The sequence below is a fragment of the Lithobates pipiens genome, unplaced genomic scaffold (assembly GCF_037356315.1).
Source record: "Lithobates pipiens isolate NorthernLeopardFrog02 unplaced genomic scaffold, aLitPip1_a1.2 Scaffold_19, whole genome shotgun sequence".
NCBI lineage: Eukaryota > Metazoa > Chordata > Amphibia > Anura > Ranidae > Lithobates > Lithobates pipiens.
In genome coordinates, this window is record NW_027507764.1 from 498,158,701 (window position 1) to 498,181,293 (window position 22,593).

General features: G+C 42.4%; 1 protein-coding gene across 1 annotated transcript in view; it reads right to left on the bottom strand.

Moving 5' to 3' along the window:
- Positions 1-22,593, bottom strand: part of INTS8 (integrator complex subunit 8) — a 90,172-nt gene that overhangs the window by 23,098 nt on the left and 44,481 nt on the right. Inside the window, exons 16-22 of the mRNA XM_077493056.1 lie at positions 14,944-15,145; positions 11,105-11,226; positions 9,582-9,763; positions 5,652-5,685; positions 1,523-1,579; positions 1,384-1,445; positions 39-157 (exon numbers count right to left, since the gene is read on the bottom strand). Of these exons, the coding sequence (XP_077349182.1) occupies positions 39-157; positions 1,384-1,445; positions 1,523-1,579; positions 5,652-5,685; positions 9,582-9,763; positions 11,105-11,226; positions 14,944-15,145 (778 nt within the window). The remainder of the gene's footprint in view (positions 1-38; positions 158-1,383; positions 1,446-1,522; positions 1,580-5,651; positions 5,686-9,581; positions 9,764-11,104; positions 11,227-14,943; positions 15,146-22,593) is intronic.

Genomic DNA, 22,593 nt, shown 5'->3' on the forward strand with positions numbered 1-22,593 from the left:
TGTTACAGGAAGATGTATTATGTAAAGGGATCACTCACCAAAATATATATCGGCTTGAATGATGAGCCAGGAGTGGTTATTAGAATTGATTTTCAGTGAGTATTTCACCAGTTCTTTCACAGTGACAGAAACAGCATCAAAGTCTACAGACTGGAAGCTGGAAGAAATTAGGTCAGTGTAAAAAGAAACAGCAATAACAAAGACGTGACCGCATGCCTCCCCTATTAGGACATTGAACGCTTTGTTGACATTCACACTCTTAATGCACCTCCCCTTCCCCTTTTCTCCTGCCCGCCACTACTTTTCTCCCTCCCCCCTTCCACCTCTTCTAGACCCCCCAATGTCTCCTGTGCCCTCCAATGCAGCTAATCATGAACAGATAGTGCTCGATTTGCTGCATCCTTAGCTACAGTAGTCGAGGAATGACATTTGTGAACCTGGAAGTGATGTAATACACATAGTTTCCATGATCATTAGTCTGCAGTTTTCCATGGTACTGGACTCAATGGAGGGCCACTGGGGCACACCCAGCAGTGGGATATATCCATTTTTACATGAAGTCCCTTCACCAGCTGTTAAAGTCGGTATTAAGGTGACAGCTGCTGCTTACTTTAACTCCTTGTGTACCAAGGTACATTTATAAATGCCATGGTAAAATAAGGGGTTAAAGAAAAAAAATATGACAGGTTAGTTTGTAAAAGAAGGTATTATTTTATGGCAGCAAAAGGAGGACCAGCGAGTGGATGCAATGCCCCAAATAAGAGAATTCCATGTAGCACAGAAGAGGGTCAGGAACACTTTATTTCCTGAGCCTTGCAAGTGACCAAAAAGACTCTGATGACGGTCCATGCACACTATTACAAGTGGGAAGAAAATCAATCCGACACTGCATATCAAGCTCCCTAAAAAGGTACCTGCTCTACCCCTTAACTTGCTCCTCTACCTCCAGGATCCAACACAACCTCCTTAAATAACTAGAAATTCTGTACACGAGGCACCCTTCCCTCTCCTCCCACAATTCCATCCTGGGTTCTTACATGGGCAATTGCCAGGCCTCAGAGCTGTCACAGAGTAGAGGAATAGCATGGTTAGCTGTGTGCAGGTGTTGACTTTCAGAAAGCCAAAACTTGCCTCTCCAAAGCGCTATGCATCTGGGCAGCAGGGTAAAGCCTAGTACAGTTTTTTTGTTTTTTTTCGTTCAACTCAGCAGGGCTCAAGGCAAAGAAACTGAAAGCTCAGGAGGAGCTGTTGTACTAACTATCCAACGTTAGTACAGGGATCTCTCCTGCTGCGCTATTGTATTCCGCCAGGGGGACACGCGCCCCCGGAATATGCATGTAGAGGCTCTCTGTAACATAACAGAAATCATTTACAATATCTTACTTTGGTATGCTCGTTGGCCACATAGAGATGTGTTCAGCAGTGATATCATTAACAATATCCTCCTGTATGACAAATAGAAAACATGTTTACAAGCTATTCATGCTCAATTAAACTCAAACCACAAGCCCAAAGAGCTTACCCGGAGATTATGAAGCTTGACAAACAAAGATAGCAATATTGTCAACACTAGAGGTTCCTGGAGGTAGAGGAAAATAAAATGATTCCATAAATCTGGTCATTATTCAAAAACAATTATTATATACACTTGGCATGTATATGAAATGAGTATTCAGGTATATGTCGGCAACATACTGTAAATCCACCAACGTTAGCAAGTATAGTTGCATTACCATATTGTTTATCGGACATACAGGGGTTGATTTACTAAAACCAAATAGACTGTGCACTTTGCAAGTGCAGCTACACTCATTTTCCCCAGAGTGAAGCTTCCCTTTGTAAAGAATATCCAATCAGGTGCAAGGGAAAAAATAAAACAGCATTTTTGCTTGCACATGATTGGATGTTGGAAATCAGCAGATTCACAACATTCACTGCGTTCACGGGAAAAAAAAAAAAAAAGAAGAAAAGTGCAACTGTACTTGTAAAGTGCACAGTTGGTTTTCCTTTTAAAAATCAATCCCACATACTTTCAGGGTAGGATCTAATAACAGAAAGCTTATACAACAACCTGTACACAAGCCACCCATCTCGTAATGGGCTGATAAATATATATAAGCAATGATCTGTTGTCACTTGTACTATAAATACAGCCACCCGTCATCGAATGGTTTGCAGCTTCACATCCTGGATAGGCGTTGATGTACTGGAACATTAGATGTAGCTCCAATCACACCTTTTGTGTAAATTTAACACTTTTTATTAATGAATGTGCATTACAGTAATAATTTTGACAAAATGCTCAACATGAGCACCATAGCAGTTAAAGTACATTTGAACAGACATGTATCAGGTTATTTGAAAATGTATATACAGCTTGCTTGGATCAGAAAATAAAAGCTTTATAAAAGCGTTCAATGGTTCACCGTTATTTCCCTGGGTATGAAAAATCAACATTAAGTGGTTTGAATTCTGACAGTTGTTATACTTTATGTCCGAGTCAATGGGTTTCTCAATTATTGGAAATGGTGAGGGTAGATACGCACCACGCATCCCAAAGTTTATTATATTTTCTTGGGCACCCTGTGTGTTCATATACAAGTTTTTCATAGGCAGTATTTGGTTTACAATTTTTATCCACGTATGGACAAAAGGAGGACTGGGTTGAATCTACTTAAGTGCAATAGCCTTCCTAGCCAAAAACCGTCTCTTTCAGCAGAGCTCTGCGAGACCTCTACCACTGTTCCTCATCCAGAATACCCAAGAGGCATACTCTAGGACAGGGATCTCCAAACTATGGCCCTCCAGTTGTTGTGGAACTATACGTCCCATGAGGCATTATAAAACTGACATTCACAGACATGACTAGGCATGATGGGAATTGTAGTTCCTGAACAACTGAAGGACCATAGTTTGGAGATCCCTGCTTTAGGAGTTCAGAGAACAGGTAAAGACAATACTGTGGACAGAAAGTCCGTCACCGGCTTCCAGTAACGAGCAATGACAGGGCACACCCAAACTACATGTGCAAAATCAGCTTTTGTGTGATTACATCTTGTACCGTTAGACGTGGGTATGCGATGCGTAGCATGCAACCTCACTGGATTAAGGCAAGACTGGTGTAACATGGCAGGAGACACCTGTAAATGAGAAGAAACTTCTTCACAATCCTCCCCTGTTAAATCTGGTATGATTTGTTGCCATTTGAATTGCACGATCAGTGGATTTTTGCTAACAGTAGCATTTAAAAGATAGGTATAGACTTCAGATACGAGTCCTCCAGGACATTGCAACTTTAATATGCCTAGGAGTGGGCAATTAGAAAATTGAGACAATAGCCCCAAACTGAGCATTCAATGTGTGCCTGAGTTGGTCACTTTTCAGGATTAAAAGTACACACACACACACACACACACACACACACACACACACGCACACACACGCATAAAGCCCTTTTGAAACAAATCTAGCTTCTAGCACAGAACCTTTGCAGTTTCCGCATTCAGCTGGGTACTGCACTGTAGGGGGAAGCAGAGAGCACAGCACACTCCCCTGCAGTTTACTTTCACTTTTGAGGCTGATGGAGCCTCTCACAGTGCCGATGTACAGTTCGGCGAGGGATCGGGCTCATCCGACAGCCCTTCTCTCCCCTAATCCCACGGCACACCTGAGAACCTCTGATGGCACACTGGTTGAGAAAGGCTGCTCTAGAGTAGTTACACCTTTTTGTTCCCAGAAAGACCTTTTGTATAATTTTGAGAGGAATGTGTTAGGGTTCACATTTCTGTTGGGTCTTTATACCAGTCTCTGGATAGACAGTGACATCAATGGTTTGACTGTTTGACTGAGTTGGTATACCTCAACAAAACGCGTTGGGACTACATAAATGCATGATGTCCATACAGATGATTTTATATAGGTCTTTTACATTGTTACACCCAAGACTTTTATACACCATCCGCCCCTCCATTGGCCTATGTTGTATAGGACTTGCCTTCATCCCATGATATGCCAAAGTATCATGGTGTCAATATGTATATGTGGTTTTTAGCATGCCTTGCGTTTATGCATTTTTTGTCATTGAGTATGCTGTATATGATTTCACAAAGTACAGTTGAATAATGTTCTTTGCAATGAATATATATATATAAAATTTGAGGTTAATTAAAAAACAAAACACTTTTTGGCGGATATTATGTAATAAACTAGCCCCAGAGAATGGCAGCGGGAGGGGCTTAGTGCCAGGAGGGACAAGCAATTCATTTCAAATATACAGTCTGAGCCTTGGATTCTCGGTTAACCCTAACTAAAAAGAGGTACAGGTTTAAATACTATTGAAATATATAACAGGTTCACTTTGAGGCCTCATGCACACTGGAAGTTTTGCTAACTGTCCTAGACTCCTTTCCTCCTGGCAGCAGAGTTTTGGCAGAAAGAACGATTGACGTTTGTAAAACACGTGTAACGAGTTTAGTGGCATCTTGCGGTTGGGTGTTCATTTCATTGGCCAGAATCATGATTTATTCTTTCGATCGAAATTAATTAATGCTCATGCGTTAATGCTAGGAGAGCTTAGATCATGTTTAGATGTGTCAAGTATTTTTTCAACCAACATGCCACTGCTCCTGGATGTACAGGTTGTAGGGTTCTTTTTTTTTTCTTCCTCTAATCACCTGTGTGTGCATGGATGCATTGGGGTTGATCTACTAAAACTGGAGTGCAGAATCTGGTGCAGCTGTGCATGGCAGCCAGGCATGTACTGGCCATCGGGACTACCGGGAGTTTCCCGGTGGGCCGATGGCTCAGTGGGCCAGTTTGAGTGACAACCTGTCAAAGTAATGGCTGCACGGCTCGTCATCATCTGGGACGGACAAGAAGAGCATGCATGTGTCCTCCACCCCCCCACCCCACGCTGTCCCCCTCTGTCCTCCACCCCCACCTGTGTCCTGCATGGTGTCCACCTGTGTTCTTCAACCCTAATTGTGTCCCACTGTGTCCTCCACGCCCCACGGTGTCCCTCTGTGTCCTCCGCCTCTCACAGTGTCCCACTGTGTCCTACACACCCTACTGTGTCCTCCACCCCCCACAGTGTCCCTCTGTGTCCTCCACCCCCCCCCCCACGCTGTCCCTCTGTGTCCTCTAACCCCCCCCACTGTGTCACCCTGTGTCCTCCACCCCCCTCCAACAGTTTATATACTGTTTTTGTGCATTTGCAAAACTAAAGTGGGCCGGTCTGGATGAAGTCCAGGGCCAAATTTTTGTCCCAGTCCAGCCCTGATGGCAGCCAGATTCCAACTTCAGCTTGGTCATTTCATTTGTAATAAGAAAACCTAGAAGCTGATCTGTTGCACCTCTGGATAGAAATCTATTTTGCACAATCTAGTTTTAGTAAATCAACCCCATAGGCTGACATGCAGGGGTGTTTAGAGGCAGAAAAACAAAAAGCCAGTCAACGGCCCTAACAGCCACGTTAAACACGTCCACTATGCAAGAGGCCTATGTATATAATATCTACAAAAATAGCTGAGGCTAGCAGGTTAGAGATTTAGGGTGTATTTAAGTAGATTTGCAACCAATACATGAAACATAACTTTGTATTAAAGTCTGTTGAAAGCAACTTCAGAAATAAGTTTTGAAAAGAAAATACTTACTCTTAATTTCTTTATGAAAGACAGAAGTTCACTCCTACAATAAAAGGGATTTGGGAATGATCAACAGTAGCAATACACAAACTAAACAGTCAATGCACATTTATTTCAGTTTTTGGTAGAGGTGGGAGATTGATGTGACACAAAACAATACCTTGTAACACGAAACACGTCACCTCCTGGCTGTGTCCTGGTGGCAGTGTTAATGCATGCAATAAATTGGCATTGGATTTATAGTGGTGTGCGGCTACATCTTTCTTTTCTCTGCATCTACGGTGGCGAGTCAGATCTATCAATCCAACTTTATTTTTATCACTCTTACTCTTCTTGGATCAGGGGAAATACTACCCGACAGATATTGCCCCTGATGTCAGAAGACACTGGAAATCATCTGCTTCAACAGAAAGAATAGCAAAACACATACAACTGCTAACAGCTGAGGCCTGAGGCATTGCCAAAGTTCTTGTCAGAAGCACAGCCATCATGATTTATGCAAGAAAACTGGTCATGGGAAAAATATGGGGTGCCCCTTGCTGACATCATTCTAAAACAAACAAAATACAGGCATACCCCCCTTTTAAGTACACACAATTATTTACTAAAGCTGGAAAGTGCAAAATCAGGCTCACTTCTGCATAGAAACCAATGAGCTTCTAACCCCAGCTTGTTCAATTAAGCTTTGGTAATAAAGCCTGGAACTGATTGGTTTCTATGCAGAAGTGAGCTGATTTTGGACTTTCCAGCTTTAGTAAATAAACCCCATTGTGTACTTAAAAAGTGGGGCATGCTTGTATAGTGTAGAGCAACCAACAATAAATCAGGTTCACATATAAAAATTCCACCGTTGTGCAACTTTGGGTGACAGTTCTTAATATCCATTGACTTCAGTGACCACCACCTCTAGTGGGAATGTCTGCTCACCTCCAAATATTGACCCCACTACAGTCACATATGCCTGGTATTAAATATCTCAAGATACCACAGGGAAATGAATCCTCTTGCTGGTGTCCCTGGACAACACAGACCTCCCCTCCTGGGATCACCAAATGTTGACCCCACTACAGAGTCACACACACACCTGGTATTATAGCTCTCAGGATACCTAGGGAAAGGGAATCCTTTTTCTGTTGTTCCTGGACAACACAGACCTCCTCCCGAGATCTCAACCAGTCGTGTGTGTGACCAGGGCAGCCATCAGAAATGTTTGTGCCCATTACACAGCTTTAACCTGACCACCAACATTCCCCAGGGCTTGCCTATGGGCCATCCTACCGAATCCGCACACCAGCCACCTCACCTGTACCCACTCAGCCCCCCCCCCCCCCAATCCTGTATATATGTCAGCCCCCCTCACACCTGTATATATATCAGCCCCCCAAATTCACACACACCCCTGTATATATGGCAGCCCCCCCCCCCCCCCACACACACACACACACCTGGATATACGACAGCCTCCCTCACACACAACTGTATATATGTCAGCCCCCCCCCCCCCACACACACCTGTATAGATGGCAGCCCCACATACAAAAATATGTATGCACAAAAGCCTCTGGCCCCTCCCTGTACAAAAACTGCCCCCCTCCATCTTCGCAGCCCCTACTGGTCCCAGCTCTTTTTTACAAAGCTGACATGTTGCTGAGAAGCATAGTACAGGCAGAGCACGGTCACACGAGGGGTGCACATGCACATAGTTGTCAGAGGTGGCAGTATAGTGCTTGATGTCTAAAATCAATGACGAGAACTGCAGAAATGGTGAGATCTTTCTATACTGCACAGCACTGATCCCCTTCACCCGTCCTGCCTTCTTCTGGCTCGGGCCCCTTACAGTTGTAACGGCTGTACCCCCCTGTTGGCGGCCCTGTGTGTGACCATAAAATGACAAAGGCAAACCACAGTGCTGTCTGCTACTGATATTTATTTAAAATCGGATTAAAAATACTCACATTTTGTATGTGAAAAACATGCATAGCATCAACTTTGATATAAACGTCCTGAATGGCGGCACCTCACACCATACCAGACATATGTGACTTTGTAGTGGGGTCAATATTTAGAGATCCCTGGAGGTCTGTGTTGTCCAGGGACACCAGGAACAGGATTTGTTTTCCCGTGGTATCCTGAGAGATTTAATACCAGGCATATGTGACTCTGTAGTTGGGGTCACAATTTGGCACTGAGCAGGCATCCTAGCTAGAGGTGGGGGTCACTGAAGTCACTGGATATTAAGAACTATCACGCAAAAGTTAAAGTTGCACAACGGTGGAATTTTTAGAACATGCGGAATTAATTTATTGGTTGTGCAACAAACATGTCATACTTACCTGCTTTGTGCAGTGGTTTTACACAGAGCAGCCCTGATCCTCCTCTTCTCGGATCCACCGCCGACTCTTCTGGTCCCTCCTGCCAAGTGCCCGAGAGCATGCAGTTTCCATCCGGGGCTCCCGAAATACGTGTCCATTCACACACACAGCGCCGCGTCTTGGCCCCGCCTCCTCTCTTTCATTGGCTTACGGGCTGTTGACAGCTGCGGGAGCCATCGACTCCCACTGCTGTCTTAGCCAATGAGGAGGGAGAGTCCCCGGAGAGTGGAGGCTTTCATGCACATCACTGGAGGCAGATGCTGCTGCACACTCAAGGTTTTTTTACCTTCATGCATAAAATGTATGAAGGTAAAAACCTTCATCCTTTACAAACACTTTAAATCTTAGCATGCTTTTGGTATACCTTTACGATCTGGGAAGTAACTCAATATGAAACAGTTCCTTTATTGTGTCATTATGCAGGAGTTTCTTATAATAAAGACCAGTCACTGCTGCCATTTCCTTGTTCAGAGTGACTGGTCTTGTATTCACCCCCTTCTGTAGGTATCTGCAGGCAGCTTGTAGTGGGTGGGGCTCACTAGATTACACCTCCAGCTCTGCTCTGTGCACAACAAAATGGTGATGTCTGGGTTTACAAAGGCAGATTTAATCTTTAGAAACCAGGCACTGTAAGTAAAAGGTCATCAATGGCAGTCTATACATTTCTTAAATGACAGGTGTCCTTTAAAATTACTCTGTTGGAAATATAAACACTTGGGTAATTAGGCTTTGATGGAAGCAGTCATTTCATAAACACTTCTGTAATACACTAGTTTTCAGTGGGTAATTCAGTGATGATGTTCAGTTTTACGCTCTCCAAACTAGTATGGGCCATACAAGTCATGGGTTGGCCACTTTCAGCAGATCCTAATCAAACACACATTTTGTATTGACACGAATACCCTTTGAAAAGCAGCTCCAAACCACAAGCGAGAGCAAGAGAAAGAGCGAGAAAGATAGAGAAAGAGAGCGCGCGCACAAGAAAAAGAGCACGAGAGAGAGCGCGAGAAAGAAAGCAAGAAAGAACGAACAAGAGACAAAAAAAGTGTATCCTTGCAGTAGGCCCATTCTTCTCCAGCAAGCTCCCTCAATCCATGCAACAGGTTCAGAGATGCCTCTTCTCCAGTCACACTTTAGCTTTAGGTCCCTTTCACACTGATGCGACTTGAAAGTCATGCGATTTTGCCACGATTTCAGGGAATGCCTGTGTAAACTTGAGGTCTATGGACCTCAACTTGCCTCAAAGTAGGACCAAAGTAGTACAGGGACTACTTTGAAGTCACAAACATATGAATAGTACTCATTGGAAATCATGGGGTATGCCTTGTCATGCAACTTTGCAGTCCCAAGTCGCACAAGAGTGAAAAGGGGCCTTAATATGTTTTCAGTGTATTGGTATTTTTTAAATAATTTTAAATATTGGAGAGAGTAGTCTTGAACTTGGACAAGCTGATGTGCGTAGGACAATCAAAACTCTTCTCTGTCTACTATAAAGAGTTGTAAGCTGGTTACTTCCAAAATACGATTAGCCAGTGCAGAGTGCCATGTTACTCATCCAATAACATACCGGTACACAATTCCCATGGTAGATTCTCTGTTTTTTATCAGGCTAATCCTTCCGTCGTTGTTCCGTTTGTGCTGGTTGGAGACACTGCATATCTGCACTACCACATCCCACAGATCTTTAGCTGCCCTCCGGCTGTCTGGTCCTGAGAGCTCTTTACATGTAGCTGCCAGCAGCTGACCAAGCTGGAAAGAGAACAGAGAATTCATAATAGAGATTGTGAAAATTAAAGGAATAAATTATAAAAAAAACAATTGACAAAAATGCAGTAGGATGTGCATATAACTGTTGTGGTTAAATAGTGACAGCAGGCAACTAGAAAATCATTTGGAAACTGCTACTGCTATCCGGGAAACATTGCAACCATGCAGATATCAAAGTCCACTTTCACATACTTGAAATATTTCAAGAAAGTTTGCAATCCAGTCCAGAGTTATGAGTAAATCTTCACTGTAAAGAGTATTGCCTACAGCCTCTCGCCTCCCAAGACTCACTGATAGTCACTTAATATAACAGATTGCCTCTCAATGACAAAAGAGAGGTCACACAGATATGTATGCGCTGTAAGCTTTATTTTTGCAGGAATAGTTAAGATCAGAGTATAACTTTAGATGACTTCATCTTTGGATCAAATAATTTTGCCCTGTGGTTTTGCCTAAAAGGTAACTTCTAGTTGTTTTTCTCATATGCTTATCCGAGTTGTCCAGGTTTGTAACAAGGGTATCATAAAAGAAAGAATCAGTCAAATAAGCAAGTAAAGATGAGAGATTTATCAAATCTCCAAATCTATGCAGAGGTAGTGGGTAACATGTAAACCCAACCAAGGTTAAAGCCAGACACCCTCATGTGCTGTGCAACAGGGTGGCAATTACTGGCAGTTTGTCATGTAGTTTTATCAGCACAGGATCAATTTAATAAAATCTTTATATTGCTTTACATGCCATGAAGAATAATCATGCTTGGGACCAGGTGGTATGATTTATCCAAGCAAAGACTGTGTGAAAAAACAAAAGCTCTGGACATGTAGACACTATGGGGATGATTTACCAAAATTGGAGGGTGCAAAGTCTGGTGCAGCTGTGCATGGTAGCCAATCAGCTTGTTCAATTCGGCTTTGACAAAAAAAAAAAAAAAACTGGAAGCCGATTGGTTTCTATGTAGAGCTGCACCAGGATTTTGCACTATCCAGTTTTAGTAAATCAACCCCAAGTCTGTGCAAGCATTTTCATGCTTAAAGTTTAAATTTCACCAGACTATAAATCTTTATCAGCTTTAATGGACTGTCCAGACAAAATGTCACCCATCACAGCTGAATCACTCTGTTAGTTATGGAGATTGCCATGAATTGGAAGTGGTGCTAGTTTTGGTGCAGGGACACCTCTGCATCACAGTAATATAGCTTCCCTGAAACTAGCATTGCTTCCTGTAAGAGAACAATAACAGATTGCTAAAATAGAGGAATTTATATTGAAATGATCATGTGCTGACAAACAGAAAAGCAGCTTGAATCTGGAGGAAAATATTACCTTCACATAAGGATTGTTTTGCACTAAGGAGGCAGGTGCCTGTAATGTCAAGTACTCATTTTCTCTCCAGTTAAGTAGGAAAGCTACACACTCTTCAGCAACAACTTGTCGGAGGGGAATGTCTGTAGAGAGAAGATGTACAGCATAATTGGGTGCAGGAGCAAGAGTAAACAAGGTGATCCGTTAGGACATAAAAAAAAGGGAAGAATAAATCAAGAAAAATCCAAATAAAAAAAGCTTTGATCTCCACTATGCATGAGCAAGAAAGGTCACCATTGTCTATCGCCTACTGGATACTAAGCAGAAAAAAGTTGGTGTCTAATAGTGTTGTATAGCCAATAAGAGAAAAACTTTCGCTATTTAATACCCAATAAATAGGACCATGGGGAAAATAATTATGCAATTCCCTGCATATTTTGTAAGTTTGCCACTTACAAAGAAATGAAGAGTTTACAATTTTTAGAATAGGTGTATTTTAAAATAAGACAGAATAACAATGAAAAATCCTGAAAAAACACATGATACATATATTATATATTGAGTTGCAGTTCAGTGAGTAAAATAATTATTTGACCTCCAAGCAAAACATGACTTAGTACTTGGTGGAGAAACCCATGTTGGCAAGCACAGAGGTAAGACGTTTCTTGTAGTTGGTTACCAGGTTTTCACACATCTCAGAAGGGATTTTAGTCCACTCTTCTTTACAGATCTTCTCTAAATCCTTAAGGTTTCTTGGCTGTCGCTTGGCAACTCAAAGTTTCAGCTCCCTCCATAAATTTTCTATAGGCTTAAGGTCTGGAGACTGGCTAGGATACTCTATGACCTTAACGTGCTTATTGAGCCACTCCTTTGTTCCCTTGGCAAAATGTTTTGGGTCATCGTCATCCACAACCCATCTTCAGTGTTCTGGCTGAGGAAAGAAGGTTCTCAGCCAAGATTTTACAGTTTACATGGCCAATGGCCCCGTAACGTGGCAATGTCAGCCTGTATCTTTAACAGGGGAATAGCCCTAAAGCATAATGTTTCCCCCTCCATGCTTCAGGTCATAGTCATTTTTTTTCCCTACAAACACGGTGAGTCGAGTTAATACCAAATAGCTTGATTTTGGTCTCATCTGACCACAACATTTTCTTCCAATTCTTCTCTGAATCATTTAGATGTCCACTGGCAAACTTAAGGGCCTGTACATGTGCCTTTTTGAGGAGAGGGACCTTGAGGGCACTGCAGGATTTCAAACCATGGCAGCATATTTTGTTACCAAAGGTTTGTTTGGGGACTGTGGTCCCAACTGCCTTGAGATCATTTACAAGCTCATCATGTGTAGTTCTGGGCTGATCCCTCACTTTTCACATGATCACCCTTACCCCATGAGGGGAAATCTTCCATGGAGCTCCAGACCGAAGGCAATGGATGGTTATTTTGTATTTCTTCCATTTGCGAATAATCGCTCCAACAGTGGTCTCGTAGTCCATTCCAGCCTTGCGCAGGTTTACAATCTTGTCCCTGACGTCCTTTGACAACTCTTTGGTCTTGCCCATGATGGTGAGGTTTAATGGAAGAAAGATTCCATGGACACTGGACAGGTGTATTTTATACACAATGAGTTGTTGTTAGGAGTACCTTCTTAAATTGACAGGACTAATCTGTTTCCCACGTGAGCACATACTGTAGTCTATGAGAGCTAAAATTATTGTTGGTTGGTAGGGGATCAAATACTTAAAATTTACTCAATGAACTGCAACTCCATTTTTTAAACATTTTTATCATGTGGATTTTTGGTTGATATTTTGTCTCTATCATGTAAAATACACCTATGATAATTATAGACCGTTCATTTCTTTGTAAGTGGGCAAACTTACAAAATCTGCAGGGGGTCAAATAATTTCCCAGACTGTACCCCAAAATACACCACTTGAAACATTAATGATGCTGTAAAGAAGGACTAGAAGGTGTAGACACAGAAGGTATTGGTGTTTTATGAGAAGCTGAAGGATATTTTTCTCATGGTTCATTAATCCATAAAAACAAAATAGTATACACCTGTCTGCAGTGTCTACCTCTTCTTTAGACCATTACCGTAGTTACATAGTAGGTGAGGTTGAAAAAAGACACAAGTCCAACCTATGTGTGTGATTATATGTCAGTATTATCTTGTATATCCCTGTATGTTGTGGTCGTTCAGGTGCTTAGCTAATAGTTTCTTGAAACTATCGATGCGCCCCGCTGAGACCACCGATTGTGGAAGGGAATTCCACATCCTTGCGGCTCTTACAGTAAAGAACCCTCTACGAAGTTTAAGGTTAAACCTCTTTTCTTCTAATTTTAATGAGTGGCCACAAGTCTTTTTAAACTCCCTTCTGCAAAAAAGTTTTATCCCTATTGTGGAGTCACCAGTATGGTATTTGTATATTGAAATCATATCCCCTCTCAAGCGTGTCTTCTCTAGAGAGAATAAGTTCAGTGCTCCCAACCTTTCTTCATAACTAATGTCCTCCAGACCCTTTATTAGCTTTGTTGCCCTTCTTTGTACTCGCTCCATTTTCAATATATCCTTTTTGAGGACTGGTGCCCAGAACTGGACAGCATACTCTGGGTGCGGCTGGACCGGAGTCTTGTAGAGCGGGAGAATTATCGTTTTATCCCTGGAGTTGATCCTCTTTTTAATGCATGCCAATATTCTGTTTGCTTTGTTAGCCTCAGCAATGGTATGCAATGCCAAGCTGCTGCTATCATCTACTAGGATCCCCAGGCCCTTTTCCATCCTAGATTTCCCCCAGAGGTTCTCCCCCCAGTGTATAGATTGCATTCATATTTTTGCCACCCAAATGCATTATTTTACATTTTTCTACATTGAACCTTATTTGCCATGTAGTGGCCCACCCCATTAATTTGTTCAGATCTTTTTGCAAGGTTTCCACATCCTGCGGAGAAGTTATTGCCCTGCTTAGCTTAGTATCGTCCACAAATACCTTACCTTCACTCATATGAAGTAAAAAGTATTAGGCTATCCAGATGCATTAGGATTTCTCTTGTTCAGGCCTGCGGGCTGAATGAGAGAAATCAATAGATCCCCCAACCACATTGAGGCCTCATTCTCATGGATGTACCTATCCGTACACCTGGACCCCATTCAATTTAGTGTTGTGCACGAGAGCAGTGGTTCTTCTGGGTCTCCTCCTCCTGCACCTCATTGACTGAGACACAGCAGTGGAAATCATTGGCTCCCACAGCTGTCAATCACAGCCAGTGAGGAGGCAGTAGGGGGCAGGGCCAAGCAGCTTTCTGTGTGTTTAATAGACACTGAGAACTGGCTTGGGAAGAATCACCAGAGAAAGGAGCCAGAAGTGCCAGCGGGGGGCCCAGAGAAGAGGATCAGGGCCGTTTTGTGCAAAACCATTTCACAGAGCCAATATGTATGAAATTTTTTTTTTAAATAATAAAGAGAAGATGAGCCTTTACATTTGCTTAAACAGCATGGATTTTTGAATACCCCCCGACGACAACTACATTCTGACAGCTGCTGCTATGACTGGAATTAGAGACCTCCATGGCTATACACGGCTCAAAGCAGACTGAAAAAAAAAAAATCCCCCCACTGGGACATTGTATTCTGATCGCTGCACCCAGTGGAAAAAAAAAAATTCTAATATGTCCCTTTGACAAATCAAATGGTCGACTTCTGTTGAGCAGGGACGGCCACACACTGATTGAAAGTCAGCTGGTTCCTGCTGCACTGGCCAAACTTTGATCAGCGCATATAGCCAGCTTAAGGGTGTATAGCGTACGTGTGCGTTAAAAGGATAGTTCAATCTGTAGGAAGCGTTAGTCAGAAGTCTCACCAGGAATCCTCATTTCCAGATAACCTCGTACTCTGCTGACAAGTTCCGATGGTGGCCGATCGCCAGAGACTCCACCTCCAGCCTCATAGGTGTAAATATCCAATAGCAGCATCTCATTGAGCATAACCTGGCGCAGCTTGGGAGAGAATTCTGTCACCAGCTCTAAACAGGAAGTGAGCAGCTGCTTAGCGTGAGGAAAGTCCTGTGAAATACACAGACAGGCCAAATAAACTTCACAGATCGCTTTTTGAAAGTCATCATATAAGCTGGCAAACTAAAAGGCTGGGGTGAATAAACAAAAAAAATAAAAATTGAGCAAACACAAGACAATGGAGTTTATTTACTAAAACTGGAGAATAAAAAATCTGGTACAGATCTGCATGGTAGCCAATCGGCTTCTAACTTCAGCTTGTTCAATTAAACTTTGTCAAAAAAAAAAAAAAAAAAAAAACAACTGGAAGCTGATTGGTTTCTATGCAGAGCTGCACCAGATTTTGCACTCGTCAGTTTTTGTAAATTAACCTCAAGAAATAAAACCCACCTATTTCTGATATAAAAATCACATACTTCAGGTGGCCATTTTAGTATAATCCCGTTTTGGTTAACCAATAACTCTTGCTTCTGAATTAAGGAGATCTTGTTACTAGCCAATCATTTTTTATTCACTTGCAATGTGCCTTTAAAGTTACCAGAAAACTGTACTAACACCATGCCCTCCACCGCGTCAAAGCCCTCTCCTATTCTATACTACTCTCTCTGATCTTTTTGCTGAATGTGGGTTGCTTGGGGTAAAATAAGATTTCTGTATCCACCATAAAATTAAATTCTTGTAGATGTCACTGGGGGAAGACCCCACATGTTGCTGCCTACATGAGAACTGACACATAGGGGGTTGTTTACTAAAGGCAAATTCACTCTGCACTACAAGTGCACTTGGAAGTGCAGTCGCTGTAGATCTGAGGGGGACATGCAAGGAAAATAAAAAAACAGCATTTTAGCTTGCATGTGATTGGATGATGAAATCAGCAGAGCTTCCCCTCATTTCAGATCTACCCCTCAGATCTACAGTGACTGCACATTCCCGAATGCACTTGTAGTGCACAGTGGATTTGCTTTTAGTAAATAACCCCCATAATGTCAGGTATTTGGTGTATACCCTGTGTAATGGGAAGATGCTAAACATCTATGTACCTCTAATAGGAAGACACTGCAGGCCTGGTCTGGTCTATAGAGTCAAAAATGTACACCAACAGCCTATATATTATAATTAATAATAGGAGAAAGACCCTACCACAGTATGTGTGCACCTATGCACAACTTGGGCAACATTTTACAGAGACCTAGACCTATACCAGCTCAGGAAACTAAAAAGACATTTCAAGTTCCCATTTCTGTCAAGTATTCACACCCCTTTAAAAAGTTCAAAATTTTTCATGTTACAACCAAAAACAAATGCATTTTATTGGGATTTTATGCGATAGGAAATGATGTGGAAAATAATAAATGGTTTACACTTTTGTTTTACAAATAAATATGTGAAAAGTGTGGCGTACATTTGTATTCAGCCCCTCTGAGTCAATACTTTGTGGAACCACATTTCACTGCAATTACAGCTGCAAGTAATTTTGAGTATGTTTTTACTAGCGCTGCACATCTAGAATGATATTTTTGCCCATTCTTCTTTGCAAAATAGCTCAAGCTCTGTCAGATTGGATGGAGAGCATCTGAACAGCAATTTTCAAGTCTTGCCACGGATTCTCAATTGGATTTAGGTCTGGACTTTGACTGGGCCATTCTAACATATGAATATGCTTTGATCTAAACCATTCCATTGTAGCTCTGGCTGTATGTTTAGGGTTGTTATCCTGCTGGAAGGTGAACCTTCGCCCCATTCTCAAGTCTTTTGCAGAATCAAACAGGTTAGGTAAGATTGCCCTGCATTTGGCTCCATCCATCTTCCAATCAACTCTGACCAACTTACCTGTCCCTGCTGAAGAAAAGCATCCTCACAACATGATGCTGCCACCACCATGTTACATGGTGGGAATGGTGTGTTCAGGGTGATGTGCAGTGTTAGTTTTCCGCCACATATAGCGTTTTTCTTTTAGGCCAAAAAATTTAATTTGGGCTTCATCTGACCAGACCACCTTCTTCCACACGTTTGCTGTGTCCCCCACATGGCTTCTCGCAAACTGCAAACGCGACTTTTTAAGGTTTTCAACAATTGCATTCTTCTTGCCACTCTCATAAAGGCCAGATTTGTGGAGAGCACGACTAATAGTTGTCCTGTGGGGAGATTCTCCCACCTGAGCTGTGGATCTCTGCAGCTCCTCCAGAGTTATCATGGGCCTCTTGTCGGCTTCCCTGATTAATGCTCTCCTTGCCTGGCCTGTCAGTTTAGGTGGACGGCCATGTGTTGTAGGTTTGCAGTTGCCATACTCTTTCCATTTTCGGATGATGAATTGAACAGTGCTCTATGAGTTGATCAAAGCTTGGGATATTTTTTTTTTTCTTAACACCCAACTCTGTTTTAAACATCTCCACAACTTTATCCCTGACCTGTCTGGTGTGTTCCTTGGCCTTCACGATGCTGTTTGTTCACTTAGGTTTTCTAATAAACCTCTGAGGGCTTCACAGAACAGCTGTATTTATACTGAGATTACACACAGGTGGACTCTATTTACTAATTAGGTGACTTCTGAAGGCAATTTGTTACAATTGGTTCCACTAGATTTTAGTTAGGGGTATCAGAGTAAAAGGGGGCCGAATACAAATGCACGCCCCACTTTTCAGATATTTGTAAAAAAAAAAAAAAAAAAAATTGGAAAACCATTTATCATTTTCCTTCCACTTCACATTTATGTGCCACTTTGTGTTGGTCTATCACATAAAACCCCCAAAAAAAACATTTACGTTTTTGGTTGTAATGTGACAAAAGGTGAAAAAGAAAAAAGGGGGTATGAATCATTTTTCAAGGCACTGTAGGGTTTGTATAAAACATTGTATATATAAATAAGTGTTGTGCAAACCAAATGTTGAATAAATATCTAAACTGTTAAAGGGGTTGTAAAGTAAAAATTTTTATTTTTTTAAAATAACAAACATGTCATACTTACCTCCACTGTGCAGCTCGTTTTGCACAGAGTGGCCCCGAACCTGCTCTTCTGGGGTCCCTCGGCGGCTGTCTCTGCTTCCTCCCGCAGGTGCTTCTCACGTTAATGCGAGCTCCCTCGCATTGGTGAGAAGCACTGCGGGCGCGCTCCCGTGATACAGCCGGCGGCTATAGCCGCTCGCTGTATCACAAGGCCCCGCCCCCCGGCGCGCTGCGTCATTGGATGTGATTGACAGCAGCGCGAGCCAATGGCTGCGCTGCTTTCAATCCATCCACTCCAGCCAATCAGCGGCCAGGCTGAGCGGCGAAGAGGACGGCGGGGGCGAGCACGGGATTTTCGAGGGGTCAGGTAAGTAAAACGGGGGGACTGGGGGCGCCAGCAGTGTGAGATGTTTTTTCACCTTAATGCATAGAATGCATTAAGGTGAAAAAACATTTACCTTTACAACCCCTTTAAGCTCAAACAAATTTATCAAGACATACACCAAAACCATATAAAAAAGGAAAATTTGCGCATCCCGGACCGGAAGGGAGGTTTGGATGCCTTAGTATATGATGTACCAAAGGCATTTAGCTGCTATTTTGATGTAAGAGTTATTCCTGTAATAAAATTGATTTTACTGGCAATATTACATTATGGGAAGTCACTTTGTTTTTATCCCAACATATGGATAAACATATGTGAGGGAGTCTTAAAAGGGACCACCACCACAGGATATCCAAACCAGCTGAAAAGGACAACTGGACTAACATTGATGAGGAGGATTTGATTACTCATTAAGGCGAGAATACTGGGAGCACTTCGGCGTCATGATCGGGTGGAAGCACACCATTTGTTTTTATGTTGTCACACTGAAAATGCTATCACTGAAGAAGGAAAAAATTGTGCACTTTATTTACTGTTGGATACAGACTATTATACACTTTCAGCACATGTGCACTTTATTTTAAACAAATCACTGCATTTTTTTTTAATATGGTTTTGATATACGGTATGTCTTCATGACAGATTATTTGAGCTGATCAGTTTAGATACTTATTCACCATTAGTTTGCGCAACACTTATTTCTATATAATCATTTTATTGCTGATGGGAACACAGTGTTGTGTGTGTGGCAACCACAACTGGCCATTTTTGAACAACCATTAGTACTGAAATACTATTATTATTATATTATAATGATAAATAATATAATATAATAGGATTTTGTCTACAGCTTACCTGAAAAATCCTTTTCTTTATCGTACATCACAGGACACAGCGCCGGTTATTATATTAATAACTACTTGGGATGTCCCAAAGCAATATCCTTGGGGAGAGGGAGACACCATCATAGAAACTGCCACCAGAGAAATAATACTCCAAAGGCAGTATCTTCTACGTTATTGACATTCACCTGGTCCTGTAGGTAGGTATAGGTATAAACCAAAGACCCAATTGTGGTCTTGCACACCTGGACCACTGACACCCAATGATGGATGGCCCAAGATACTACTCCACACCTGGTAGAGAATCTCTACCATAGGCATTATTGATAAACTGGCAGATCCACTGCTAAATATTCAACCTCAATGCTGCCTGCCCGTCCTGGGCCTTCTGGTAGCACAAACCAGGATTCCTGACCTGTGCCGACAACTCAAATAGATTCTGAGCCCCTGAACAACTTCTAGAGCAGTGGTTCTCAACTCCTGTCCTCAGGACCCACTAACAGGCCAGGTTTGCAGGATAACTGAAATACATCAAAGGTGATATTTTCTGCTCAGCGATTGCAGTATTCTAGTCTGCATCTCTCCAAGGTAATACATAAAATCTGGCCTGTTAGTGGGTCCTGAAGACAGGAGTTGAGAACCACTGCTCTAGAGTATGTAGCGATCTTTCTCCTGCCGACTGTGGATTAGGAGAAAAATAAAAAGGCAAGACACTGTCCTGATTCAAGTGAAAACTAGAAACCACTTTAGGCAATAAAAGTGGATGAGGACGCAACATCACCTTATGATGAGAGACCAAGAACGGTTCCTTGCATGAAAGAGCCGCCAACTCTGACACTCCACTCAGTGAAGTGATAACAACCAAAGAAGCCACCTTACGAGGACCAACAGAATCCCCTGATTGGTTCAAAAAGTGGCCTCTGCAAGGACAATCAAGATCAAATACAAGTCCCAAGGACACAAGAATGGCCTGACAGTTGGGACTGTCCAAGTTACATGCTGTATGAGGTATGCACAAAGAGTGAGAAATGGCCTCTGGAAAAGAATGGATAGGGACAAACTCTGACCTTTAAATGGTACTTAAGGCCAATCTCCATTCCCCTACTGATTGGAAAAGAAAAAGAAAATCTCCCACTCACATTTCTGCAGGTGCCACTTCCTGGCTTCACCCCAGGAAAAAAATTTTTTTTCCAAATCCTGTAATTTAAGTTCCCCGAAGCTGGGCCTCCAGGGGCGCAACAGTGCTGAGATATAGGACTCAAGACCATTAGGTCCCGCTGGACTTGGAGTGTCCAAAGAGCAAGCCCTGCAAGACTCACTATGTCAGTGCACCAAGCCCTCCTGGGCTAATTCGGCCAACACTAACATTAGTGTTACCACCTCACGTGGCAGAAGCCGAAACAGGGGAAAAAAACAAACAAAAAACAAACGTCAAATAAGGGAGAACTAATCCTTAAGATGTTACCAGTACATTTACCCCTATTGGCAGTGGGACTCCTGTCCCGGACACAGCTGTCCCAACCTGTTGTAAAACTTGGAATCTAGTAGATTCTACTGCAGAGATCCCCCTGCCACTATGCTATCCCTGGAACATGTATTGGCGATAGAGACAGCACATGTACTGTCCCATACAGAATGTTGGTTCACCTCCCTCTGTCGCATGACCTCTGGTGCCGCCTTGGTGGTTGATATAGATGCCTGCAGAGGCCTTTCCAGATTGAACCTACAACTGGTTTGCCCTAGAATCCAGAGCAAGGCGTACTGGCCAAAAATTCAAAGATATTGTTGGACAGTATTCTCTCCTGTGGAGACCAAGCGCCCTGAACTGTAGCCAGCCTCAAATAAACTTGGAGAGACTGGCATCAGTGGTTATTCTCAAAATTCCTGAAAAGGAATAAACATCAACCACCAATTTTTGTTCTGCAACACTCCAGAAACAGAGCCTTCCGCCAATCCAATGCCTGGATCTTCAAATTCCAGACAGAGAGAATGATCCTCTATCACGAACTGGAGTAGGACTGTATATAGGGAATGTGCTTTGGCCTAAACACAGCTTTGTCCTGTAGAAATATATCGAAGGAACCCCTGGAAATCGACTTTTTCCTGAGCAAAGATTATTGAGGTAATGATTATTGAGGTGTCTTCAGCAAGTCCAGCACTGGGGCTAGACACTTTATGAACCCTCCAGAGCTGTGGCCAACCCAAAGGAAAAATTCTCAAAAAAAAAAAACAAAAAAAAAAAAAAAACACGTCTTTCAACTGCAAATAAAGAAATCCTTTATGAGCCTGGAAACAAACCGCCACATAAAGATGTACATTTACAGATTATTATGGACCCCAAAATCTACCTCTTGCAGAGAAGTCATCACTGAACAGATCTAGCCTATCTTAAAACAGAAGGATGTTCAGCGGCTTGAGATCTTAAGATGGACCTCATATCCCTATTTGGTTTTCGGACCTGCTACCAGTAGTTAAAAAAAAAAAATAATAAAAAAAAAAAATTTTATTAAAATAGATTTTAATGCAGCTGAAAAATGCTAAAATAATTTTAGAAGTGCAACTCCACTTTAACCTACCAGGTTTCTACTGGCTAAAGATGGGACAAACCACCTCAAAGACTGCACTAAGGTCTTCTGGTCTGACAAACTACCTAAACACAGCCGCCTCAGATGCCTCCCTCACTCAGGTGGGGAAAAGCTTAAAGCATCTGGTATTCCCGGGCAGTCTCCAATCTATATACTAACCAGGCTTGATCCGCTTAGGCTTCGATAACCCAGATCAGACATGATCAAGGTGATACGGCCGCAGTCTGGCGATAAAGATGAATGCATCAGGAAACACTGCAATGCCAAACACCACAGTGGCTCAGATGCACCTGACACCACTGTCCATTTGGGAGATGTGGACACTGACAGATCCCTGAACCTGAGAGCAGTGCACCTGCCTCCCCTGGCTGCCTCTCTTTTCTGGAACCATTTAACTGGTATAACAGGTAAATAATGCATGCCGATATGCAAGTACCTAGGCATGCAAACATGCAGGTATACAAGTATTCTTGCCATTCTTGCATTTATGTATGCAGGTCAAGGCCAATAAGCACACACGCATGTACCTCTAGGCAAATAAGAACATATGTATGCATATGCAGTCCTAGGCAAATAGATATGTATGTAGTCCCAGGAAAACAAGTACATATGCATACAGCTAAATGGAAATAAGCACACATGTATGCAGTTTAATGTAAATAAACATACGTATACAGTACAAATGAAAACATGCCAGCATGTGTTTAAGCAATGTGCATCTATGGAAGCCTGCGTTTATGGAAG